At 46.7% G+C, this 24140-nt stretch overlaps 1 protein-coding gene and 1 pseudogene across 5 annotated transcripts in view; one reads left to right on the forward strand and one right to left on the reverse strand.

The window, feature by feature from the left end:
* ILDR2 (immunoglobulin like domain containing receptor 2) overlaps positions 1 to 13397 on the forward strand; it is a 40047-nt gene extending 26650 nt beyond the window's left edge. For 2 of the 5 annotated variants that reach the window (XM_066208075.1, XM_066208081.1), the window contains 4 exons: positions 4720 to 4836; positions 6233 to 6443; positions 7357 to 8050; positions 8872 to 13397. In XM_066208075.1, the coding sequence (XP_066064172.1) occupies positions 4720 to 4836; positions 6233 to 6443; positions 7357 to 8050; positions 8872 to 8907 (1058 nt within the window). In that variant the 3' untranslated portion in view covers positions 8908 to 13397. Of the gene's footprint in view, positions 1 to 4719; positions 4837 to 6232; positions 6444 to 7356; positions 8758 to 8871 lie in introns of those variants that run through there. The other 3 variants (XM_066208070.1, XM_066208086.1, XM_066208072.1) reach the window with 2 other exon arrangements.
* Positions 13398 to 22109: 8712 nt separating this feature from the next.
* On the reverse strand, positions 22110 to 23309 carry LOC136303104 (zinc finger protein 239-like; annotated as a pseudogene).
* Between the last annotated feature and the right edge of the window lie 831 nt (positions 23310 to 24140).

Consider the following 24140-nt stretch of genomic DNA (forward strand, 5'->3'; position numbering starts at 1 on the left):
AAACTGTCCTTCCAACCCTTTGTAGGGCACTGCTTGGCCTCTGGCAGCCATTTATGCTGCAGCATGTTTTACTGTCCCCATGGCATTTTGGGCAAAGTAACCTATTTCCTTGACATTTCTGTCCAAGATCTTTTGGGGCTGGACCCTGTCCTCCACAGAAGTCAGTAGGTCACTTTTTTGTTCAGCCTTTGCGTTTGTGAATGTGAGTCATGAAAGGCTTCGTGACTAGAAAGGAGTTGTGGATCCACGTCAGACCTAGAGTGTCAGTGTGATGCCTCTTGTCTCGGGGAGGGTCACTTCAGCTGCTGCAAAGGAAGCTGCCACCAAGGAGAAAAGAGGGCAGCTATTTAGCCACATGCATTTCAGGATCAGAGTGGCTGTCTAAATTCAGATATTCTGCAGCAGAAGTGACTCTCACCAATGTAGAGTCATCACTGACCCAGCTACATGTCTGATTTCAAAGCACCACACTAAGTATCAGTTGTTAAATTAACTCACGGCAGTGTGTTGATAAAACACATCTGAAAAGACAAGATTAAGTAGCATAATTAATTAAGCTTCTGGAACAACCCTACACATGCTTCTGCTGCCCCAGTCAGTATATTAACCTTTCTGGAATTACAAAAAGTATTTTTTTTCAACAGTCCTACTTTTTTTTGGCCACTGAAATCAAAACAGAGCCCTGGAGTGGAGCATTTTGAAATAGGAAATAAATCAATCACTGATCCAACACAAAACGTATCCAATTCAAAAACCTTTGTCAGAAAATGATGAATGACACGCCAGTGCTTCAGTTTTTTTCTCCTGTGAAAAATGTCACTGCATGTAGAGTGTGGTGTTGGTTATGGGAACTCCAGGGATTTTTTAGGAGTCAGATCACACCTCCCAGTCTTGTCTCTGCTAGCAGAGCATAAGTTCAGAATAAAAAACAGTGGATATGTTTGGTAGCCAAATGGAATGGCTCTTCGGATCCCAGGATCCTTAACAGAAGGGTGCATTTAATATATAATGCATCCAAATCAGGTGTCTGGTCTCAGTCCCTCACCTCAGGACTTGACAGGAAATAGTAAAATGACAAATAAAAACATTGTCACAGAGCTTTAACCTTTGTGGTAAGACAACAGAGATTCTTAAGCTTTTCTAAAAACTAGTTTATCTTTTTTGCAATAATATGGACAAACCCTTAGTCTGGATCATGGACCTGTTGTTCAAGGTGCTTGAACTGTGCAGCTAAGGAAGAGTTATAGTCTGTACTCTGTTCTTTTAAGGTCCTCCACAATGCCAGAATATCCCCTAATGACAGGCTGTAGAAGAGAAAACATTGTGTGGCTTTTCCAAGCTATTTATTTGCTTGTTGGCCATGCAGCAAGCTAAACAAAACAGGTAATGGTTGAGTTTATAGTAAGAGCCTCTCTCAGGAGGAGAATTAAAAGCTTCTGTGTCCTCCACACAGCTGGTGTAGGTCTGACCTGAAACTATGTATCTGTGGGACTTGGACCTTTCTGTCAAGTTCCTTAAAAAAAATGGGATCCCAAGTGCTGGGAGACAGAGGCTGGAGGATTCTTTAATTCTGGCTAAAAAATACATCCTTTGCCCTAGATAGACTCTGTGCTTATAAATGACCCCTGTGAGAGGATCTAGTGAGCAAACTGAGGCCTGAGGATATTTAGAAAATTTGTCTGGGCTTACATAAAAGCCATGTGGCAAAGCTCAGATTAAGCCTAGAAACTCTATCCTAAACTTAGGGCTGAGTGGAGAAAAGAAACCCAAAACATTTAGCTCTCTTATTTAGAAGAGTGTTGACAGCACATAAGCTGGGATTTATGCTCTTTTAAATGCAGTGGTTACCTAGAGGCTCTTGTATTGATCCTTTAAACTCTGCACACAGGGAAGCTTTTGGTCCTAGATCTTTAACATGAAAAGGGTATAAGGATGAGACATCAGTTACTTCCTAAACATACTGGTTTGAAAAAAAATAGTAGTGCTGTCCTTTCTGGGGAGGGAGACAGCTTACAGTTTTGGCTGAGTTGGTTCCACCCACAGAAGAATAAAAATAGTGTCTAGCTAAATACAAATTAAACATTAGAAATCTATGAACTGTTCAAGAGAAGAAAATATGGGAAGAATGGTCCATTCCCTTTGACTTCAGTGCATGGTTCTGGTCATGGGGTCAACATCTCTGCATCTTTATTTCTTTTTAATTAAAATGGGCTTAAAATGATTCAGACCTGATTAAAGGATTATGGCAATTTACAGATGAAGAGTGTGAGGAAGAAGCAATAATATCTTTGGTTCTCAGCTGAAGGAATAATGAAGAGATTTAATAAGTTGAACATATAGTATCATTATGAGAAGTATTTAATAAACAAACACAGAGACAAAACTGCTTCCTCTGTAGTGAAAAATACTTTTTATGAGCTGTTCACAGTCATCTTTGCAGATTTAAATCCAAAATTAATTTCTAGATGCTTGCAGAATTAACCAAGAAATTCATTTGCCTTTTGATACACAGCTGCAATAGCAAGTTTGGTATGAAGCTAGCATGAAGCCTAGCTAATTCTCCATCAATTCCAGGAGCTATAGATGTTGCCCAAATAGATGTTTGGCACAGCCTCAGTGTGAGCAGTGGCTCTGGGGAGACAGAGTCTGGAAGCTGCCTGTTCAAGTTCCCCTAAGGTTATGAATAGATCAGAGTGGTTTGCTGGGCTGTGTATAAATGAGGTGGCAGCTTAGCTGAGCTCCTAGTCCATACAGTAGAAGAAAGAATAGTGAGGGGCACGGTACCAGACAGAAGTGAGGTACCAGCAACGAGAGTGAGATGGAGAACTGCCCTTGCTGCTCATGCAGTGCAGCCAGAGGTGTCACTTTTGAGGCTGGTCAGTCCAGCTTCGCTTGAGGAGACCTGCTGTGCTTCCAGTTCGGGAGGCAGAGGCGGGATTCCTTGTGTTCTGTAAACCACTGTCTGCATTTCCAGCCACTGTGCACTCACAGGGATAATAAAACACAGAGTGCTGTCAGCTGAGCTGTCTGGAGGCACGTTAAAGGAAGGACCCTGACAAACCCCTACTATACTTTTACATCCTATACCATTCCCAAGTGCAGACACACAAGGTAATATCTCAGGATGTAATCACTAATCTTACACGTGCCAAACCCACAGTAGAGCACTTTGCTTCTGAAGCAATCTGTGGGGTTATGGGAGGAATTGCTCTACCCATTTCTATGGCACAGCCATTCCTGAAGCAGAGCACGGTTATTTCCTAGTGCACAGACACATGCCCAGCAGTTTAGGACAGGAGGTGCCTAAGAATACCTCTGCCAAGTCCTTGCTCAGCCCACACAGCACATACTATGCGACGTACTACCAAACCCGTATGTTAGTAGCTCGACGTGTTGCGGTGGTGAGGGATAAAACAGAAGGAACAGGTTGGCTCAGAACCACTGTCCAAGTGTTTAAATTGTTCCCCAGCAGGAGCATTCATGCAGCGCTGCAGTATTCCCACAAGGGAACATGTTAACCCCATGCAAGGCTGACAGGTTCCATTTTGTAGTGCTAAGTGAATTGTCCTTATGATGGTTCTCTAATAAGGCTGAATTTGAGGGCTGCAGTCCTCTCTTGTACCTAGACCTGAATTTCTGTCAATCCTGAAATAGCTCCAGGATGAGATCTTTCTTAAATAATCTGCTATAAAAAATCTCCACTCCTTCAAAGAAAAAGTGGAAAGGTAGAGTTCTCTGCTTGCTGACCATAGTCCTGCCTTAAGGTAGTCAGGCTGTTTGTAGCTATTGTTAGTAGGTAAAGTGTGCATGGAGCTAACCTGCCAGAGTTAAATCTGCTTTGGCTCCAAGTGTATAGGGCCTTCTTTTTTACACATAGGCACATAGACAAGTGAAAAAGCTGTCCAGACTTCCCAGCATTTCATGTATGTCTAAGATACATACCTCTTCTGTAAAGTAAAGCTTGTAAAGAATCCCAGAGCAGTTTCACAGCTACCAGTGACCTGGTTGGCCTCATCCCTGGAGTCAGTATAAATCTCAAAGCAGTGTGATGTGCTCTGTGGGACTTTGTGTTTCCTTCTGTATTCTCTGGAGCTTCTGCCACATGCTCTTCAGCCTGTGTGAGGAGAATTCATGCGGGTTGGGAGGGTGGAGTGGTCTCGCACGGTGACAGCTCCCAAGTGCTCAGCCAGCTCTTCTCCTGCAGACAGAGCTTAGAGGAAGCCTGATCTTCTGGGACTGCTTCTCCCATACCATGACAATTCCTTTCAGTAGTGATGAGGAAATAGAAATTACTTCTGCTTTTCTCTCTCCCATCATCTGTGGGAGTTGGAATCTCTCTGTGGCAATGAGGGGGTTGCTTTTGTTTTAGCTAGGCAAAGCGGGCCAACTCCAGAGTGAGCCCATCTCACACGAGGGAAGGTGAGGTGCTTGAGGATGTCCCACCATGCTCAGTGTCCATCACTGGATGAAATGGGTTGTACAGATTGGGCATTTCCAAACCGGTTTTGCTGCTCCTGCAAACTTTTAAAATGATGCAAGTTCTTACAACTTCACATCCCACACTGTAGACGAATTTCTTGTGAAGCAGCGACTGACTCAGTGTGTTTTGACGCAGCCTACCTGCCTGCAGACGTGAGCTCAGCTACAGAAACAGTGCTGTGGGAAAGGCTCCTTGTTCCTACATGGGTTTCCCTCTAATGTTTTCTTTTTCCTCCCTAGCAGTGCGCAAAGGGTACAGGATCCAGACTGACAAGGACAGGGACTCCATGAAGGTGCTGTACTATGTCGAGAAGGAATTGGCTCAGTTTGACCCGGCTAGGAGGATGCGAGAACGATGTGAGAAACGACCATGGTTTGATTTTTTTTTTTTTCCCCCCACTGACCTAAGAAAGACTGGGAAATTCATAGTTGGAAGTTCACTTGGTTTGCCTCAGAGTCAGCCCCTAGGATATGATATCCAGGATAAGCTAATTTGGACAGATATACTCTGGATTTTAGATGTCTACAGGTATGTTCTGATTTTAAAGCTCTAGGGCTTACCTAATCATTCTTAGAGCAAAGTGAGGGATACTGAAAAGCTCATGAAAATTGTCCACTCATATAATTAAACTTTGGGATTAACAGCATTGCCAAGACCCTACTCATACCTTCTACAGCCTGTGGTGTGACAATAGCTGGGATATTGTTTCCACAATTTCTTAGGAGTGTGGTGTCTGTAAATTCCCAGCATGGCGGAATAGGAGAGGGATGATTCTATTGAAAACGTGTTTTGTGGGCTGCAGTGACCACAGTGGGGCTTGAAGGAAGCAGGAGGTTTGTTTGGAGCGGCTGTTGCCCTGCAGAAGGAGCTGGGTGGTGAATAGGGATGTGGTGCAAACTCAGAACTGAGCTTCTGTGTGGAACTCCTCACTGTCTTCCCACAGCCTCTTGTAAGCTTTATTTCCTTAAATAAAGGCTGAGGCTGCACTCAGCGTGTGTCAGAATACAAACTCAAGTGAGGATCTTTCCACATTAGGAGGCAGAGGTGCAGAATGGGACAAGGTGTGTGGGGAGGGCTTGCAGTGCTGCTCCTTGTCCTGTGGCTGCTGCGTGCAGAGGACAGTGGCAGGCTGGGGGCTCAGTTCCTCTGGGCAGCACACAGAGCTAACGCATGTTAGGCACTGCTAGAGGCTCACTTAGAACAGAAGTGAGATCTGAAAATCATTGAAGGGAAGGGCTTTAAGGAATGACACTACATCAAAGCTCTGTACAGATTAGGCATAACGAACAAATTATATATACTTCTAAAACAGTCATTGCTGAGCACACTGTCTTCTCCACCCACAAGATTTACTATAAAAAGACCTCTGCAGATTGGTATGTCAGGCCTACAGATGTCAGCATGCTTGATGGGGTAGAGACTGACAGTGATTCAGACAGACTTTTACTTTTTTCCTGATCTTTTTTTGAGGGGGTTGCTTTTGTTTTAGCTGGGCAAGTCAGGCCAAATCCAGAGCCAGCCTGTCTCACACCAGGAAAAGGGGAGGTGGCACAACTTCTGTGCTGTAGTGGTGTCCCGCCAAGCTTGGTGACCACCTCTCAAGGGCAGGGAGCTCACACGTGTTGCTGAGGGGAAGCTCTTCCCGGAGGCTGAGCTCAGTTATCTGGAACATGCAGGCCGTTTGTGATACCCTCAGAATCCCCCGCCTGGCTGCCATCAGGTGATGGTGCCCATCTCATTTCTTCCCTGCAGATAACAACACAGTCTCTGAGCTGAGCTCCCTGCACGAGGAGGACCTGAATTTCCGCCAGCCCTACCGGCAGCCGCGGAGGAAACCTCTGCCCCCCGCGGGGGACATGGACGGCGACGCCGAGTACTGGGCAGGGGTCGTGGGCGGGGGCAGCACCTCCCGATCGCAGGCCGTGTCCGATTACAGGGATGAGCGGGACAGCTACTGGCACAGGTGAGGGACGCCGCGGCGGGGGGCAGCTCTATCTGGCAAAGTGGTAAAGGAAAGCAGAAGGGACAGATGGACTGGTAGCTCTCCCCTGTTTCCTGCTGCCCTCGCTCTGCTTAGCAGGAGAGAGGGGCTAGAGAGAAACAGGAAATCTGGACGTGTCGTTAGATGAGGTCAGAATGAAGCTGATTGCCACAAGCCTGCTGAAGCTTACCCAGCTGGGTAAAGCTCGGTACGAGCCTCAGTCCCAGTGGGATGTAAAAGTGAGATCGATATGGGAACCAAGCCACCCTTCCCGTAGTGGGAAAGTGCAGATCGCTCTCTTGAGCTTTGTACCTGATGCCTCCAGCACTTCCCAGTGCTGATGTGCTTTAGTGTATAGGAGTCACACCCTCCTGCTTTGGACCAGCTAGACCAGTGCTCCAGGCCTAAAGGAGTCACATTCTGGAAGAGAGATAGCACAACCTTCCCTCAACGGCAGGGATTTCCTTCCTTCAGTACTGGGCTATTGTACCAGCTCACTGTCTTTAAACCTGCTTCAAAACTGCCCTGCTGTGAGCTTCTGTAGCTGGATTCTTGGGTTTTTCCAGCAGGATATACACCTACAAGCTCTAGGATGAAGGAGAAACAGGTCCAACCCTGCCTATTGGAGGACAGGGCAGGTGCACCCCGGGGGTAACCTCAGGTAACATTAGACATGAAGAACCTGAGCTATCTGCACTAACCTGCCTTTACAGTCAGCAGAGAGAACCCTGGGTTTCAAGGATGTGATAGATCTCTTCCTGTGGAAGATGAAGAAAACAGCTCAGATGATTCATGCCCCCAGGAGGGCCTGTTTCCCTCCACTGTCTGTGCAGGCAGCCGAGGGGATGAGTGCAGCTGGATCCTGCCCTCTAACTCTCCCTCCTCCCTCTTCCAGCCAGCAGAGATCCAAGTCGGAGATGCTGTCCCGTAAGAGTTTCTCGGTGGGCGTGCCGGCCGTGTCCATGGACGAGCTGGCGGCCTTTGCCGAGTCCTACAGCCAGCGGCCGCGGCGGGCGGACAGCCAGGAGCTGCTGCGGCGCCTGGAGCGCTCCGAGTCGCACGGCGGGCGCGGCGGGGGCCTGCCCCACCAGGACAGCTCCATGGAGGAATACTACACCAAGCGCTGCAGGGGCAATCGGGAGCCGCTGACGGACTCGGAACGGGGCTGGTCCTACAGCCCGCCCCGGAGACGGGCCCACGAGGAGAAGCACCTTCCCAGGCTGGTGAGCCGGACGCCCGGAGGGAGCCAGAAGTACGATCACTCCTACCTCAGCAGCGTCTTGGAGAGGAAATCTCGCAGCTACGACGAGAGCGGCGATCACTGTGCGACCCCCTCGAAGCTGAGCTCGCAGCCCAGCCAGAGAGGAGGGAGCACATACTACGCCTGGTCACCGCCCTCCACCTACAAAGCCGATAAGTCGCAGCCACCGCCACAGCAGTCGTCATCCCCCGAGCAGGACGAGGAGGAGGAGGACAGCCTGCCCCCCTACAGCGAGAGGGAGCTGAGCCGAGGCCCTTCCTACAGGGCCAGGGAACAGGCCTACCTCAATGCCTCTGAGAAGAAGAGGAAAAAGGACCCCAAGAAAACAGTGAGGCCATGTCTGGTGGTCCTGGTCCAAATAGGCTGAGCGGAGAGTCACCAGGCAGGGGTTACTAACCAGAGTTGATGGGCAAGGGGGTTTTCCAAGAGGGGGACGCCTGGAGTCTGGGTGTCACTCCCGGTGGGAAGGGGGAAGGAACTGTGGGGGTAGGAAGCCAGAAGCGGTAGTTGCTCCTACGCATGATGGAGGGGAAAGCCAGATATGCCTGGAACTGGGGAGGTAAGGGATACCTTTGGCATCCGTGGCCTGGCAATCCAAGGCGGTGGGAGTTTATCTAGAGTTCAGGAGGATTGAGGTAGGGAAGTTACCCAGGCTTTACAGAAATTATAGGGCTTTACTTTGGCCTTGATCCTTGTTAAGGAATGGTTGAAAGGCTCTTGTTCTTCTGGACTGGGACAGGGCTGGAAGGAGGGGATGATGTAAGAGGCATCTCTCTGAAAGGGGTGAGATCACAGACTCCCGTGGGTGCATGGGCCCACGGGCTTTGTGGGGACCATTCATGCCAAAGGCATTCCTCACCCAGGATACCAGCAAGTGCAAAACATCCTGCCACAGTCCAAGCTAGTGAGGACTGATGAGTTTGTGGCTGTTGGAGAAGGGGATCTTCCCCATCTAACACAGCTGGGGAAGTCTGCACCGTGAGGGAGACCTTATCGTTAGAGTAGCTTGGCTCTGGGAGAGAGGACTGGCTTGTGAGTGGACAAAGCTGTTGCTGTTTAGTTGTGTCTTCGTCAAAGCTTTGTCTGTCCCTTTGTCTGTTCCAATGAGAGCTCTCCTGTTGACATTTAATCTTCTCTCTTTCCTCTCAGAATGATTTCCCAACAAGGATGTCCCTTGTGGTTTGAAGTTGTTGTGGACCTGTCATGTTGATGGGCTGGATATCATGAGTTGACTGCAGTGGAGAAGATGCAGAGCAACAAGCAAGACATGCCTCTGTGAACCTTTGCAGCCATCAGCCATGGACTGTTTCAATATTTTGTTTCATCCAGGGGAGCTGAAGCTTTTATAAGAGACAGACTCCCATGGACAGCACTCGATCTTAGAGGCTCTGGAAGTCTGCCAGGAAAATGAGGCTAGGGCTCTCTTTGGCACCCTGTTTTCCAGTGCCCCCCATTCTGCACTGGATGGCAGCCACGTCCCTACTGCCCCTGCAGCTCTCCCTGCAGCCCTGAACTACAAGTGAGGCTGCCTTTGTGCCTCTTGCCCTGTCCCATGTGCAGAGGGAGGCGTGTGTACCTCTTGCTCTCACTGTCTCCTCAGTTCTCTGTTTGGATCAAAGTTGTCTCCATGCTTAAAGCCTGTCTGTATCACCCCTGTGTTGGGAGCAGACCTTGTTTGTACAACTGCAGACTGCCTCCAGCTGATCAGGCCCTAAATCACAAAAGAAAATCCACATCCTTTGAGACACTGTAAGAAAATGACTGACTAGATGTTACCTTGATAAGGGCTGAACGGGGAAAGAGACAATTATGAGCTGGTTTGTTTAATATATTTAGTTCTGTTCGTTATGTGACGAGAGTTGCAGGTGAGATTGATGTATTGTTTTGAAAGTGGGTCAAAGTAGCTTTTATTGTGATGAGAGCATGATTTGTTTCCCCCCTGCCCCCAGCTGTGTTTTGTTTTGATGCTGTTGCATTTCCATGCAGCTCAACTGTGACCCTGTAGAGCTTCAAGCTGGAGTACCTACTCCACTGTTAAAAGCAGTGCTCTAGCTATCCTAGTACTCTGCTTCCAGCACCACCAGACACCTCTGCCACTCCAGTGAGTGGCCTTTTTGTTTCAAGGAAGCCAAAAGGGGACAGTCTCAGTGAGAGGGCAGCTGCAGACCTTCATCCTGTGCCACTGGTATCACTCCTTTCTGGGAATAGTTTCCCAGAAGAAACTACTACTGAAGAGAGCAGTAACACCTGTGGAAAAAGAGTAAGCACTGTAGATGGATACAAACTTTGCAAGTCCCCCTTTTCACTTAAAACCATTCCATTCACTTTGGTTGGGATGTGGTTGGTTTTAGTGGCTGTTGTCTCAGGAATAGCTTTATTTAGAAGTGAGTGCTTCACACCATTTGGAAGCCTGACATTCTGGTTTTCATAGGGTATTATGCAGTCATTTATTTAGCTGCTAAAATCATCATGTGAGGGAAGATGATGGGAACATTTTAAGGTCCATTATCTTGATCCCTTTTACACCTAGAAACAACTTAGTGCCCTGTTGTGTTACGGACATTATCAGCCTCTGAAATGACATCTTTGTTGTTCCTCTGGGAATCTGGGAAACTGTCTGGCCTCAGATGCTCATACTGGCAGTAGTGTTTGGAACACAAGGTATATTAACATCAGTGCAGTTCTCCATAAAAAGGATAGGTTAATTTCTGTATTACTCCTTTGCCAGATAGTTCACCCACCAGCAATGGTCAGGGAAGAGGAAAAATAATCTCCATAGATTTGATGACAGTTTTCATGTGAGAAGGTGAATTGATGAAAGGATGACGTTTTTTCTCCCACACTCCTCTAGTGATGACTGTAGTTTTGGAAATCCCAGTTCTGGATCTTCCTGGCCAGAGACGGATTAGCCAGCAGGAACATACAGTTGTGGAATTGCAGGATTGTTTGTGCAGGAGGTAGCCTTTAAAAATGTCAAGATTTAAAGTTTCAACCCTCTGCCATGGGAAGGGACGTCTTTCACCTCAATATGAGGTTGCTCAAAGTCCCGTCCAACTGGACCTTGAATACTTTCAGAGACGGGACATCTGCAGCTTCTCTGGGCAACCTGTTCCAGTGTCTCATCACCCTCACAGTAAAGAATTTCTTCCTTGTATCTAATGTAAAATTACCCTCTTTAACTTGAAAATCAATGCCCTGGTAAAAAGTCCATCTCCAGCTTTCTTGTCTGGAAGGCTCTAAGGTCTCCACAGAACCTTCTCTTCTCCAGGCTTAACAGCCCCAACTCCCTCAGCCTGTCTTTACAGAAGAGGTGTTCCAGCCCCTCTGACCATTTCTGTCTCCCACCTCTGGAGCTGCTCTAACAGGTCCATGTCTTTGTGTGGGTGGCCCCAGATTTGAACACAGTACTCTGTGTGGGGTCTCAGGAGAATGGAGGAGAGGGAAATTCCACTCCTTGGCCTGCTGGTCACTCACCTGATGCAGCCCAGGATATGGTTGGCTTTCTGGGCTGCGAGAGCCCGTGGCTGGCTCATGTCCAATCCTCTTCCACCACTTTAAAACCATGGAATTGTAGAAAGGTTTGGAAGACACCTCAAAGATCATCTAGTTCCCCAGTCCTTCTCAGGGCTCCCTTCTTCCTCCAGTGTGTATCAATACCAAGGGTTGTCCTGACTCAGGTGTAGCACCCCACACTTGGATGTGTTGAACTTCCTGAGGTTCTCGTGGGCCCACTCCTCAAGCCTGTCCCAGGGTCACTCCGGATGGCATCCCTTGCCTCCAGTGACTCCATGGCATCATTCAGCTTGGTGTCACCCATAGGCTGCTTAGAGGGCACTCAGTCTCACTGTCTGTGCCATGAATGAAGGTTGAACAGTGCCAGCCTTGGTGCAGGCTCCTGAGGGACATGTTACTGATGTCCTTTTGGACACTGAGCCATTGACTGATGCTCTGGATGTGGCCATCCAGCTAATTCTTTGTCCATCAAGTAGTCCATCCATCAAATCCATCTCTCTCTAGTTTAGAAACTTTAGTGTTGTGTGGGATTGTGTCAAAGGCCAGAAGTCAAGGTGCATGACATCAGATGGATTTTCTTTATCCACCAGTGCAGTGACTCTGTCATTAGAAGGTCTCCAAGTAAGCAGGAGTGATTTGTCCTTGGTGAAGCCATGCCAGCTGTCTTTAATCAGTCCTCTCCCATCCGTACGTCTTGAGATGGCTTCCAGGGGGATTTTTCAGGGCACAGAGGTGGGGCTGATTTGGTTGAGAGTTCCCAGGGACCTGTTCTTTTATCCCTTTAAAACGGGTCTGATGTTTCCCTTTTGCCAGTCACTGGGGACATGACTGCCTGAATGCCATGACTTTTCAACAGGGAGAGCAACTTAGCATCTGCATTTACCATCTACCTGGAGATGGTAGACAAAGTCTCTCTATGGCTAGAGAGACTTAACATTTTAAGTGTTTTCATCTTTTTTTCTTACCTTTAATTGTGTGTTCTTAGGAAAATCACAGCACAGTTAGCAAGAGGTGGGCAGGTGGCTGCCATCTGAGGTCTCTGAGGCCTTGAGAAGTCTACAGAGCTACACTACATGCTGTTTTAAATCAAACATTTAATTCCTGACATACGAGGATTCTAGCAAGTTGATGTTTTGTTAGTCTGAAAACTTTGGCAACCCCTGTGCCATGAATTTCAAGGGAGCTTAGCCTGCTATCGTTTCCAGCAGACCCAGGAAACAGTTGACATAAAAATTTGAAAGTGCTTCTGACTATGCCAGAAAGGGGCCAAACCAGTGCTTTTACAGTCTCTGAATACCTCTGTCTTTTGACTCCTACTGAAAGCCGGAGTATTACAATCTTCTCATTTCAGTTATGTTCTGTCTCTTATCTCAGTCACTGTAGTTTATTTGATCAAGCCCTCAGGAATGAGTTGTGTGTATTAAAAATACAAGTCTTCATTTATTTGAGTCAGTTTTGTTTGTTCAGTGCTGGTACTTTAGGGCATCTGTACACTGTGTGTAAGAAGTTGCCATTTGTGTATCTAGCTTATAAATGAGTAGTTGCAAGCTAATTCTTTTAAGAAAACACTTGTACAAACAACTGTTCGTGAGAATTTGGAAGCATCTCTTGAATCCAAGTACCTGGAAAAGTATTGAAGATTTTATGACTAGTGATTCTGTGAGTTTTACCAGAAGATAAAAGTTTCAGCTGCAGAAAAAAAAGGAGGCCTTAATTCCCTGAAGTCAGATCTGAGCAGCAGCAACCTTGCTCTAAAATTTTGGATTTCGTATCTCTCTTTACAAATCTGCAGGAATTTTCAGTTACTGATCATGTCTGTCCTCAGGCCACCTTTATTTTTCCCATTAGAAATGTGTCTGCAGCAGCAGGAAATGGACCAAATCAAGAAGTGAGGGGTGACTAGAGTATCTGCACAGCTACACAACCCTAATGACCTGTGACTCCTGCAGCAGGGGGGCAGGGGGCTGGAGACCGACAGCTTGAGAGGAGCCTCATGTTTCAGGAGAGGAGTAATGATTTGTGTCTGTGCCATCTTTCAGAACACCTGCAGAACGCTGGCGCTGGGAAATAATGAGCCTGGTTATTATGTGGTCTCAAATTATTAGTTTTCCAGTGATGAATTTTTATTGCTGGCATAAAATTAAAATCCTTTTCTTACTGGATACAGATGTCTGGGTCATGTCAAGGGCGTGGAGAGTTTTGTGGTCTTAAAATCGCAGCATCACAACAGTGACTTGCTAAGAAAACAGATGATGAGAATATCCTGTAAAAATTTTAAAGAGCCCCTACAGCAAAAGCAGGATCAAGCTTTAGCAGTAGATTTGGCTGTGCTGTCAAAAAAAGTAATCTTGGCTACTGAAAAAAAGAGTTTTTGACATAATGAAATGGGAAAATAAATACCAATGGTAATGACTTCCCATCAATCCCATTATTCCATTAAAGTACATTGTAAAAGTTCCAATGGGTGGCTTCAGTGTGAACATCCTCAGAACACTCCATTTCCACTGAAATGGAAAATTAACAAAATTAGCACTTGGAATACTTTAAATTTTTGAGAAACTCTCAACATTTATGAGCTGAAACAGGCAGCCGGAATTACTCAGGTCTTTGTGCTGGCATATGGTACAGGGGACTGGAGCTGTAACATCCCCACCTTTGTTACTGGAGCTGGGTCAGGGGTGGCCATCAGCAGTGCACCCCAGAGCTGCATCTCTGAGAGATAAAGGACAGCTGCTGAGAGAGATCCCTGAGAAGGAGCGATCACAAAATATTTCAGAAGACAAACCTTGCCACAAACTGTTCCAGGTACATAAATGCCAGCACCACGGTGTTTATCACGCCTGGGCTATTCCGAAAATAATTTTAATCATGTGGAAATGGTTGAGAAACTGCACAGAGCTGTCTTTTTCTCCACGTAGCTTTCACACATGATGTGGGTGAGGATCCGTTCTTTGTCACCAAGCACAGGGTTTGGAACATGTGGAAATAAAAGCTAAAGGGGCTGTAGCCCGTTTTTTACTGGAGTAAGATAGAATCCAGGAGCGATGATGCCTTTCGCATGTGCCAGGTGCTGCAGATTTGCCCCTATAATTCCAGAAACCTTTGTGGTGTAGCATCTCCATCAGGCTCTGCTGGCTGTAGGTGCTTTCTACAGCAGTTGTGATGTTGAAACCACCCTCATAGTCACCTGGGGCTCCTAAAGTCCCTTTCTCATTTCCTGGAAGATCAGAAAAGGTATTGATTGCATAATGTGGAGGAACAGCTATCATTTGGATGTGATCTCAAAAATTCCAGCTGGATTATCCAGCATTTAAAACAGCAAAAATCTAAAGAATAAAGTTAGCTAACACTAAAGGAAGGAACGTGCCATGAATCCTATATGAATTCTCTTGTGACCTTTATAATTCTTTCTGACATTCACCCCTGCCTGCACAGGGGCCTTTGCCAGGGGAGGCCATCACCTCCTCTCCCTTTTGCCTGTCATTTTTTTTTGTCATTCTTGTAATGGCTCTCTGACCCCTCTGCTTTCCTTTGGATATTTCCAGTCAGCCTTCAGTGGGATGCCTAGGGGTTCCAGCCAGTTTGGATGTAGAATGAGTGGCATTTTGTAAAAAGACACTTTTACCCCCTATAAAAACAAAAATTACAGAATGCCCACAACAAAACCCCACGCCTTGCAGATATTCTCTCAAGCCCAAGGAGGGGTGTTAGTGGAAACATTTTAAAAATTAAAGCTGAACATAATTTCAAAACGGGTCAGGTCTTGTTTTCAACCCCAGGGCAGCTGCAGTCAGAGCTGTGGAGTGCAGACAGCAGGAGCAAATGCATCCAGGTTTCATTGTCCTCGGTGGAGGCAGTGGCAGAGAGGAGCAGCATTTAATGAGTCAGAAAGCAAATGGAATTCCACGGTGCTATTACTTATCTGTGGGTTAGAAGTGTGAACCAGAAGTCGACAGGCTTGGCTTAAAAGCAAAATTCAGTCCAGGGAAACTTAGAGCCCTGGCCCAGGGGTACAGTCCTCTTGCTGTTTACAGATGGGCTGGGCTTTTTTCCTGCCTCTGTTGCTGCCTACCACAGGCATTTCCCAGCCATTACACAGTGAGTGAGTGGCTTTCTTTGCTGCTGTTATTTTACTTCGATTGTCCTCCCCTGTAATGAACTTTTTCAATATGAGGGGGAGAAGGACGTAACAGTACTCTATAATGAAAACGTAACACTTTTAGAGCTTTTTGGGAGACATCCACATCCCCAATTACCAAGCATTATACATTTGTGATGTGTACAGTATCGAAGTCGTTGCCTTTAAGTTGTCACCATGGAGAATGAAAGCAGGAAAAGCTCCCACCAATCTGCCTTTTTTATTATCCTGCAGGCAAAGAATTTGCCCAATTTTTGCTAAGATATGAGCAGTTTACATGAGTAGTTTTCAACCCCTTTTTTTGATTAATGGGCAGTAAACCAAATATTTTCCAGTGGAGCAGCTGACCTGTCATAAATCTCCTACCATTCACAGGATAACATGCAAAAACATTCTGCCCAGCATTTTCATACAAAAAATCCATGAAGGACGTTATGGAGCCACACTCCTTCAGAGAAAGGATAAACTCTCCTCTGCTCTTGCAGACATAAAACCTTTCTCTCTTTTTTTTTTTTTTTTTTTTTTTTTTTTTTTTAATTCAGAAAACTTATCTTTTTCGTACAGACATGTTCTTTTCTTTTGGCCTCTTTGTCCTTAGGTCTGCAGTACTCTGGACTGATGATTTTTGTGTCATAAACAAACAACTTCATTTGAATCCTGCCTCAGTGTTGTAAATAATGGATTAAGACTCACACTGTTTGTAGGGTTTGTAGGTGTAACCTGAACAGCATGTACATGTTTAGATCGTGTCTGATAGGTGTTATCAGCAGTCAGGTGCAGGAGAAGCAGCTCCCAGCTCTGCTCTGTATTTTTCTGTGCACAGGCACAGCGTCCTTTGAGTCTGAAAATTGTCACTCATCCTCTATTTTACCACCTGTAAAAGTGCTCAGTGTTTCTTTGGGCTTCTTTATCTGTCCATCCCTCAATTATCCCCCTCTGCAGAAGTCTCCAAGCCAACATGGAGCAGGAAAGGTTCCCATCCACATCTTAAAGACTAATGAGGGTGAGGAAGACCTAACAACAGAAACACTGAGAGATCACCCAGCTCAGAGCTCTGCAGGAAGTCACCTCTGGGTGGGAAAGTGTTTGTGCCAGCCAAGGCAGAGTTGCCCTTCAGCTCCACCCATAATTCCTGGTTACAACTTGCACTCTTCCATGCCCCCCAGTCACACTCATCCCCGTGCACCTGGCTGTAGGTACAGGTTTGTGATTCAGGGCCATTTCTGAATTAGAGACAGGAGCCTGAAAAAACTGCCTCAAATGGCACAGGAACACTTATTACAGCAGGTGTAGTGTTTTCATTTAGCCCTTGCTGTGTGACAGAAATCCTTTCTGCTTACATGGCAAGATGGTTTCCATCAGCCTCTCCAGAGCAGGTGGGAGTGATTTTCATGTCCCAGTTGTCAGATCTTCTCTTTTAGCAACAAATCACTCAGTGCACTTGTCTCTGAATAGGTTCTCCAGGCTAGTGAGAGGCAGAGCTCCAACTGGTTGCATTTTACACTCAAGAGCCTGCTAAATCATTAATTAATTTAGTCTCTCAAAGTTCTCTGCTTCCTGGCAAAACCAGAATGTGTGTTTCTGCAGGCCTCAAGCCTGCTCACCTTGGAATTACAAGTTTTGGCAAGGACTTTTAACGTCCAGTAGGGTGGAGCAGCAGCACAAAAAGCTAAAAGCTTTACCTTGTGTAAAGTGTGTAAAAGATGTGTAAAGTGTGTAAAAAGTGTAAAGATACACTGCCCACCGCTGTGTCCTTCCTAGGGACCAGCATGTCTATTTGTCATCACTAAATGTATGTGCAATGACAGAAAAGACACCCATGGTCGTTGCAAATGGGCCTCTGACAGGAGGATGTAGGGGGAAATATGAGTTACAGCAAGTCAGCCAAGTGAGAATGCCCAGAGGCCTCTGGAACCTGGGACTGTGCCCTGTTGGGAAGGACACAGCCCAGCAGGATTTACTGCTGCTGGCTCTGGGCTGCCCTCAGGGAACAGCCCTGCTGCTGACAGCATCCCTGACAAGGGGTTTGCAACCCCTCAACTTCACATCACTGATCCTGCAAGGAAGGTGAGGTCACTAAAATGAAGGCCATCTTAGCTATGTATCCTCCTGGATTTCTCTTTCAGGTTTCTGGCAATCTTAGACTTTGAAGAGTAGCCCTATGCAGTTAAAGTTTGATCAATACCTGTCTAAAATGCAGGCCCTACAAATCTTCATGCATGAACTTGGCCACCAGTTACTGAGTGCACACAGAAAGGGTGTGTGGACCTGGCACCTGCAACGCTTCTCTTTATAACTCGGAGTCCCAGCTTCTTGAGCTGAAGCTTTCAGCACAGTCAAGGGCTCAGGATTTCTGAGAAAGTAAAACTATTCAAATTGGTAAAACCACAGTGCACACAGCAGCCCAGTGCAGCTGATTTACAGAGACAGCAATGTGCAGCTCTGGCAGCCAGAACCAGCTGATGCAACTTAGAACTGCATCTTTGTGCACCTGAACTGCCAAGGCTTGGAGAGCACTTGGTCCCACGCACTGAAAGGCCTTCACACCATGGACAGAGTGGCAATACTTGTGTGGGTAGCAGCCTCTGAGCCTAAGGTATGTTTTAATTAGTACTGGGGGAGGGAAATGATGAAATGTGTTTGGGGTTTGTGGTGTTGGTTGTTGTTTTTTCTTTTTTTTTTTTTTTCTCTTTAAATAGAAATATATATTTATATATAAAATTTTTTGTCTTTGCTCCTCAGAAGAGAGATCCGAGGCTGCCTTCCGTTCAGGCCACTATGGTGCCTGAATGAAAAATTTCACTCCCCAGTTTCAGTAAAATGCAACCTAGGCTGGTTCTTGTGAATAGCTGTAAAAGGAAAGTTACTGTAGCAGAGCTCTGTAACCAAGAGGTCTCCAGGGGCAGCCTGTCATCCTGATGAGAGACACTTTAATTAAGAGAAGATGCTGCATTGTAGATGAAACAATTCCTAAGTGTCCCAACTTCCCTCATCATATCAATGAGCCTGAAGTTACAGAGCTCCCAACAACAAGGGGCTTTAGAGGATTTCAAGAGAATTATAAGTCTAAAAGTTCAACACTCAAGCCTGTGCAGCATGCAGAGAACACATTTCAAAATGTGTTTGAAGAGCAGAAGCCTAGTTTTGTACTACTTCAAAGATCTTTGAAAGGCAGAGTGTGGATAGCATCCCAAGTATTGCTGGGAAGATCTGAGATCCACACACTTCTGTGAAAAGCTCAACCTTACTTGCAAGAAAATCAATTAAAAAGCTGCCCTTGCAGCTAAGCTTAACTGATTTCCTGTTTGAGCATCTCAATTACACTTGATTTCGTGATTAAACTTGTTCAGATTAATGGGAAAACAAAAAAAAAAAAAGGTCAAAATAATGGAGAAACTGTTCAGGTGAGTAAGGGAGAGCTCTGGTGTTTCTGAAGCAGTCAGTAGGGAAGAGTCTAGAAAAGAGCTGCCTGCAGATCAACACTAAATTCAAGCAAAATGAAGGGTAACACGCTGGTGTGCTTCAGCACATCAAGTGGCAACACAAAAATGCTGCATGAGCATCACTGATCATCTTGCTCAGCTGATTAGGACTCTTATCTTGTCTACACCCGTGTGTAACACAGCCCCAGGGAGTGAACCTGGATGCTGTCCCTGCCCATCTGCTCTGCATAAGGTATTAGTGTACTATATCCTATATGGATGTAGTATATCCTGGAGTAAAATTGTTTGCCACAGCCCACAATCAGTCACTCTCACCGCCAGATGAACAAGGCTGTCCATGGAGGCACTTGCAGCAAGAGCTACAAGTCCAGAAGACCAGGGCACAAGGTGCACCAAAACCAACTTGTGGTCCAGGCCACAACCAGTTAGGTGGCAACCTGGCATTTCTAAAACATGACAGCCAGCCCTCTGAGAAGTCATGCAGTCAGGCAAGTCCTCACAGCAGTTTTGTTCGCCATTTCTAGAAGGAGGCTGATCCCAAAAGGGCCCGCTGCCCGTTCTTCCTGTACCTCAATGAATGACAAAGAGAGAATATGGAAAGTGTGGGACAGAAAACGTCCTCAGATGTTCATAGTTCTCCCACTGGCTGGCTCCCAGCTAAGGGAACCTGAATTAACCATGCAACGAAACTGAATTGGATACTGTGGGCTCTGAACTATGGGGTTTGTAGTGACTGGAGAGAGAGAGAGAGAGCACAAAGTGCCCTGGCTTGTCATGGCAGGAGTGGAGAGTGAGGGCACAGGGGCTGATCAGCAGCAGTGTCTGTGTGAGGACTTACTGGCTGCAGATAATGCCCATCAGCAGGTTCTCCACGTGCCTAGTCTGAAAAATGAACAGAAACAGAGCAGCAGAGCTCACCTTGGCTAACACTGCTTGGCTTCTGTGCCCCTGGCACCTTTTACTCTGTAAATGTCACCACCCTGGCCTTGCTTTGTCCACTCCACAAATGTACACAGTTGGCTGCAACTCCAACTCGGAGGCAAGAGACATCTTTTCAGACACTTTATGGGGGGCAGAATTACCATTCAGAATAAATAAATGCTTTGGTAATAGCATGTGCAGCAAGGACACCACCAAAATGACTTGTAGTTTCCATCCTCTGGTGGCAATGGACTTTCTGATGGGGCTGGGAATGCAGAAACAACAAAGGCAATGTGTCAGGCTTTTTGAGGTCTAGCCCTTCTTAGAAACATAATAAAGAAAGAGGAAGAAATGCAACAAACCTCTTAAATTATGTATTTTTTTGGGAACTAAGAGCAATTCTGGCCACATTATTTCTTCCCTTTTTTTGGCCTGTCTTTTCTCAGACTCCAATCCTCTCAGTGGTACATAACCTGCTCCTTGTGAGCCTGTGGTCTACATTGGACTAATCAAGCTTGGAATGAACTCTCTGAAGTCTGTAATTTAAAAACCATGGATCATCTCATGGATCTTAAGGGCACAGCCATGTGAACACTTACTCAGCACAACTGCATTAATTCAGGCTCTCGGGGAGAAGGTGGGAGTAGAGACCAAATGACTTAAGCCAGATCTGCTGCCAAGGGAGCAAGAAGTTGTGCCCTTTGTGGCAGCAGTTGGTGACTAAGGGAGGCAAGGATGTATCCACATTACTCAGATAGTGATTCCAGTCATATTCTGGTCACAGCTTGCCTGTTTCCTAGGGATCCTGTGCTCTTCATGCTGGGCATTCTCTTTGCCCTAAGTGGTCTCCCCTGTTTGGGAGCTCAGCCCTGTGTGAAAGCTGATTGTTCGCACCAGGCCTATGTGTGGTGCTGAAAATAAAAACTCTGCAGCACAACAGATCTGATGGCTTCGTTTTCTTGCCTGAAGCACACTGTGATTTCTCCCCGTTTGTCTTCGTGGGTGGAACAGGCATTTCAGTATACACTGCCACGCTCATTACAGGGAGTTCTTCCATGCTAGAGATATTAACATCTTTGTTATTACTGCCAGTTCCCTCCTCCTCCCCCGTACCAAGCAGTCGCCTGAGCTAGAATTTCTATTAAGGACAGACTTCCAGGAGTAGTATTCTCCTCCTCAAAGTGAAGAAGATCTCTTCAGAGGTCAGATCCTTCTGCTTTCTCAGAATCCCGCATCCCTCATGTTCCTTAGAAAGTGATGATTAAAACTGTCAAAACCACTCACTAAAACATCACAGGAATTCTCGGAATCAGTCGAGAAATCATAATTACCTCTTTGTAATCATTAACAACTCAAAACCGTGGTGTTGGAATTCAAAAGTTTTAGCAAGAAAAAACGTTTAACATTTAATATAAAATCAGTTTGACACACCTTATTTTTCAAATGCCATCATTTTTCTGTTCATCATTTTCCTATTCGTTTTCAGTTCATCAGACAATTAAAAGACCACAATTGAAAAAGTCATGCTAAATACTTTTTAAAGCCTTATAAAAACATTCATAAAGTGCCACCCACTAAGGCACCTAAACAAGACTCTGAGAGAAACACCTATTAGGATGTTAGTTAACTGCTGCTGAGGACTAAAGCTGTCAGACAGCAGCATGATTTGTGGAATAGTCAATTTAACAATGATACAACCCTGCAAACACACTGTTCCATAGACATGGCCCCAGAACAGCATCAGCTGGGCCCACAATATGCACACAGAGGCACCCAGCTCAGCGTTGCGGGCGTTTTCAAATAAATAGATGCAAACACCATCTAAAACCTAGACTACTGGCACGTGGGAGATGTGGATTCTGTGGCAAGCAGTCATCCCAGGCTGTGGCCTTACTGTGAGGGAAAACACAGGTAGCTTGTACAGGCAACAGGTTCAAATTTTAGCTGGTTTTTACTGGGATAAAAATCACTCCTCCCCAGAAACAACAGAAAAAGACACTGATCCTTGGAACATCTCTAGTTTCTCTCCATCCTTGAATGTACCATATTGTGCAAGTGCCTTTCTGCTCTTTATCCCCAAAAGTGAGGCTCACAACCACCACAGTGAACGTGCTCTAGTACATTTAAATCATTCAGCAGCGGCCTCCAGCCCTGCTTGAGTGTTTGGGAGCGGTCACTAACAGATTTGTATAAATAAAATAATAATACAAACTAGAAAAAAATGAAAAAGAAAAAAAAAAAAAAGGCACAGGCTCTGAGGGCTTCCTCCACCAAAATTCCTGCCCTGCACAAGCTGTTTCAGGGAGCAGCTTCATGTCTTGCCCGCACCAGCCAGCTTCCAATGATCCGCGGAGCTTTCTCCTCTCCCCCCGCTACTCCGCGCGGCGCTTCTGGTGCCGCAGCAGCTGCGGCTGGAAACGAAAGCTCTCCCCGCACCGGGAGCAGCGGCGGGGCCGCTCCCCGGTGTGGATGCGGCTGTGCTTGGCGAGGTTGGAGCTGCCGCTGAAGCCGCGGCCGCACCGGCCGCACCCGTTCGGCTTCTCTCCGCTGTGGGTGCGCCCGCGGGTGACGAGGTCGGAGCTCTGCCCGGAGCTCTCCCCGCAGGCCGCACTGGCCCGTGTGGGTGCGCTGGTGCTTGGCGCGGGTGGAGCTGTCGCCGAAGGACTTCCCGCACTCGCCGCACGCTTACGGCTTCAGCCCCGTGTGGACGCGGCGGTGCTGGAGGAGGTGGGAGCTCTGGCGGAAGGCGCTGCGGCGCTCCCCGCACGGGAAGGGGCGCTCGCCGGTGTGCAGGCTGCGGCTGAAGCCCTTGCCGCACGCCGGGCAGATGGTGGGGCGCTCCGGGCGAGGGGCTCGCCGCGAAGCTGCCGCCCTCCTCGCCCGCCTTTTCACCAGGCTGACATCAGAACGGGGCGGCTCAACCTCCTCTTCCTCCTCACAGACATCCTGCCCAGCCTCTGAGCAACCATGCTGACTTCCGTGGCTGTCCCCGCACTGTTCCTCTCCTCCTCTGGAGCCCGCTGCCAGCACGTCCTGCAGAAATGCCATTTCAAGGTGATCTGGAAGGGGCCCCAGCTCACTACCTGGGAAAAAAGGTATGGCTGTGATTCCCACTGGGAACTGGCACAGCAAACAGGCAAGCTGTTACCTTAGGGAGCCTTGTTTGCACCACATAGGAGAAGCAGTAAAGGGAAGAATGGGAGCAAATGGAAACCCAGCTGGAGAGGCTCTACAGCCTCATCATACGACCCAGAGCAGACGTGCCATGAACAGCAGAGCCAAGGGCAATGCTACACGTGTCTCTTTATCCCCAAAAAGACCTTCACACATTCCAAATATCTCCTCTTCCTACACATCCTTACCTGCAAGCTGACAAAGGCAAGCAGGCTGCCTTCCCTGAGGGGGAAAGAGCAAGTTCTAATGTGAGCTGCATAAAATAGAGTGGCTCAAAGGCTCTGAGGCAGCCCAAAGAGTGTTTTGCTTGCACTGTGTTTATAAACTTACATAACTTGTTCCTCACCCACGTGTGTCTCCTCCAAGGCTTTGTATTCTTGCTCTTCTCCTTGATCCATCTGTGCAGCTACATCAGGTTCAGCAATCAGGAACCCTTCTTGCAGGAGCAAACAAAAGCAATTTTAGTTGAAAATTTAGCAAGAGCTTGTCATATTGTCTTAAAATCTACTGCCCCTGCTGAATATTGGGAACAAACAGAGTGGTTACTTAAAGGAATGGAGTCAACTGAGCAACAAACATTTACAGACATCTTGTGTACTACTGAGGCATCTGGTGTCAGATATTTTTCTTCAAAGACACTCAAGGTTGTCCCTCTTCTGATAAGTGATACACATCAGGACATGCACCAGATGTACTGGGCTCAGAATTGGTTGACAGCAATCATAGATACAGGTGTCAGAAAAGAGCAAAACCCAGCCACACTTATACTTCCTCAGTAATGACAGCCAAAAGTCTAATTACTCTCCTAAAAGTATTTTAAACAGAAGATTACTTTTTAGACACCAGAACCTGATTTTTGTATTTGCTCTCATCTCTTCTTTCTCCTCCAAGACTCTCGGGCCGAGGCAGAAAAACCCTACAAAAACCCAATCAGATGTCTTGCCTACTCTAGCTGGATTCAGTCACTTCCCAGCCTGGCATCCCTGCTGAGCTCCAACAACCACCATGAATGCAACTGTTGGGCAGGCTGCCCTGACAAATGCCATCAACACCCAAGACAAGAATTTTTCTGTCAGTATTTACTGTTTTGAGGCCAAAGCCAGCCAAACAGTAAGCAACAGCAGTTAGCATCAAGAGGGCTGGCATTAGCAGTTGCTGCAGAAAAAAACTCCAGAAGAACAGGGAAAATATAATGGTAAGAAAGATCTCATTTTATTTTAAAAGGTAAG

The sequence above is a fragment of the Chamaea fasciata genome, unplaced genomic scaffold, assembly GCF_029207755.1.
Source record: "Chamaea fasciata isolate MVZ Bird 193981 ecotype frontalis unplaced genomic scaffold, bChaFas1.0.hap1 SCAF_2, whole genome shotgun sequence".
NCBI lineage: Eukaryota > Metazoa > Chordata > Aves > Passeriformes > Sylviidae > Chamaea > Chamaea fasciata.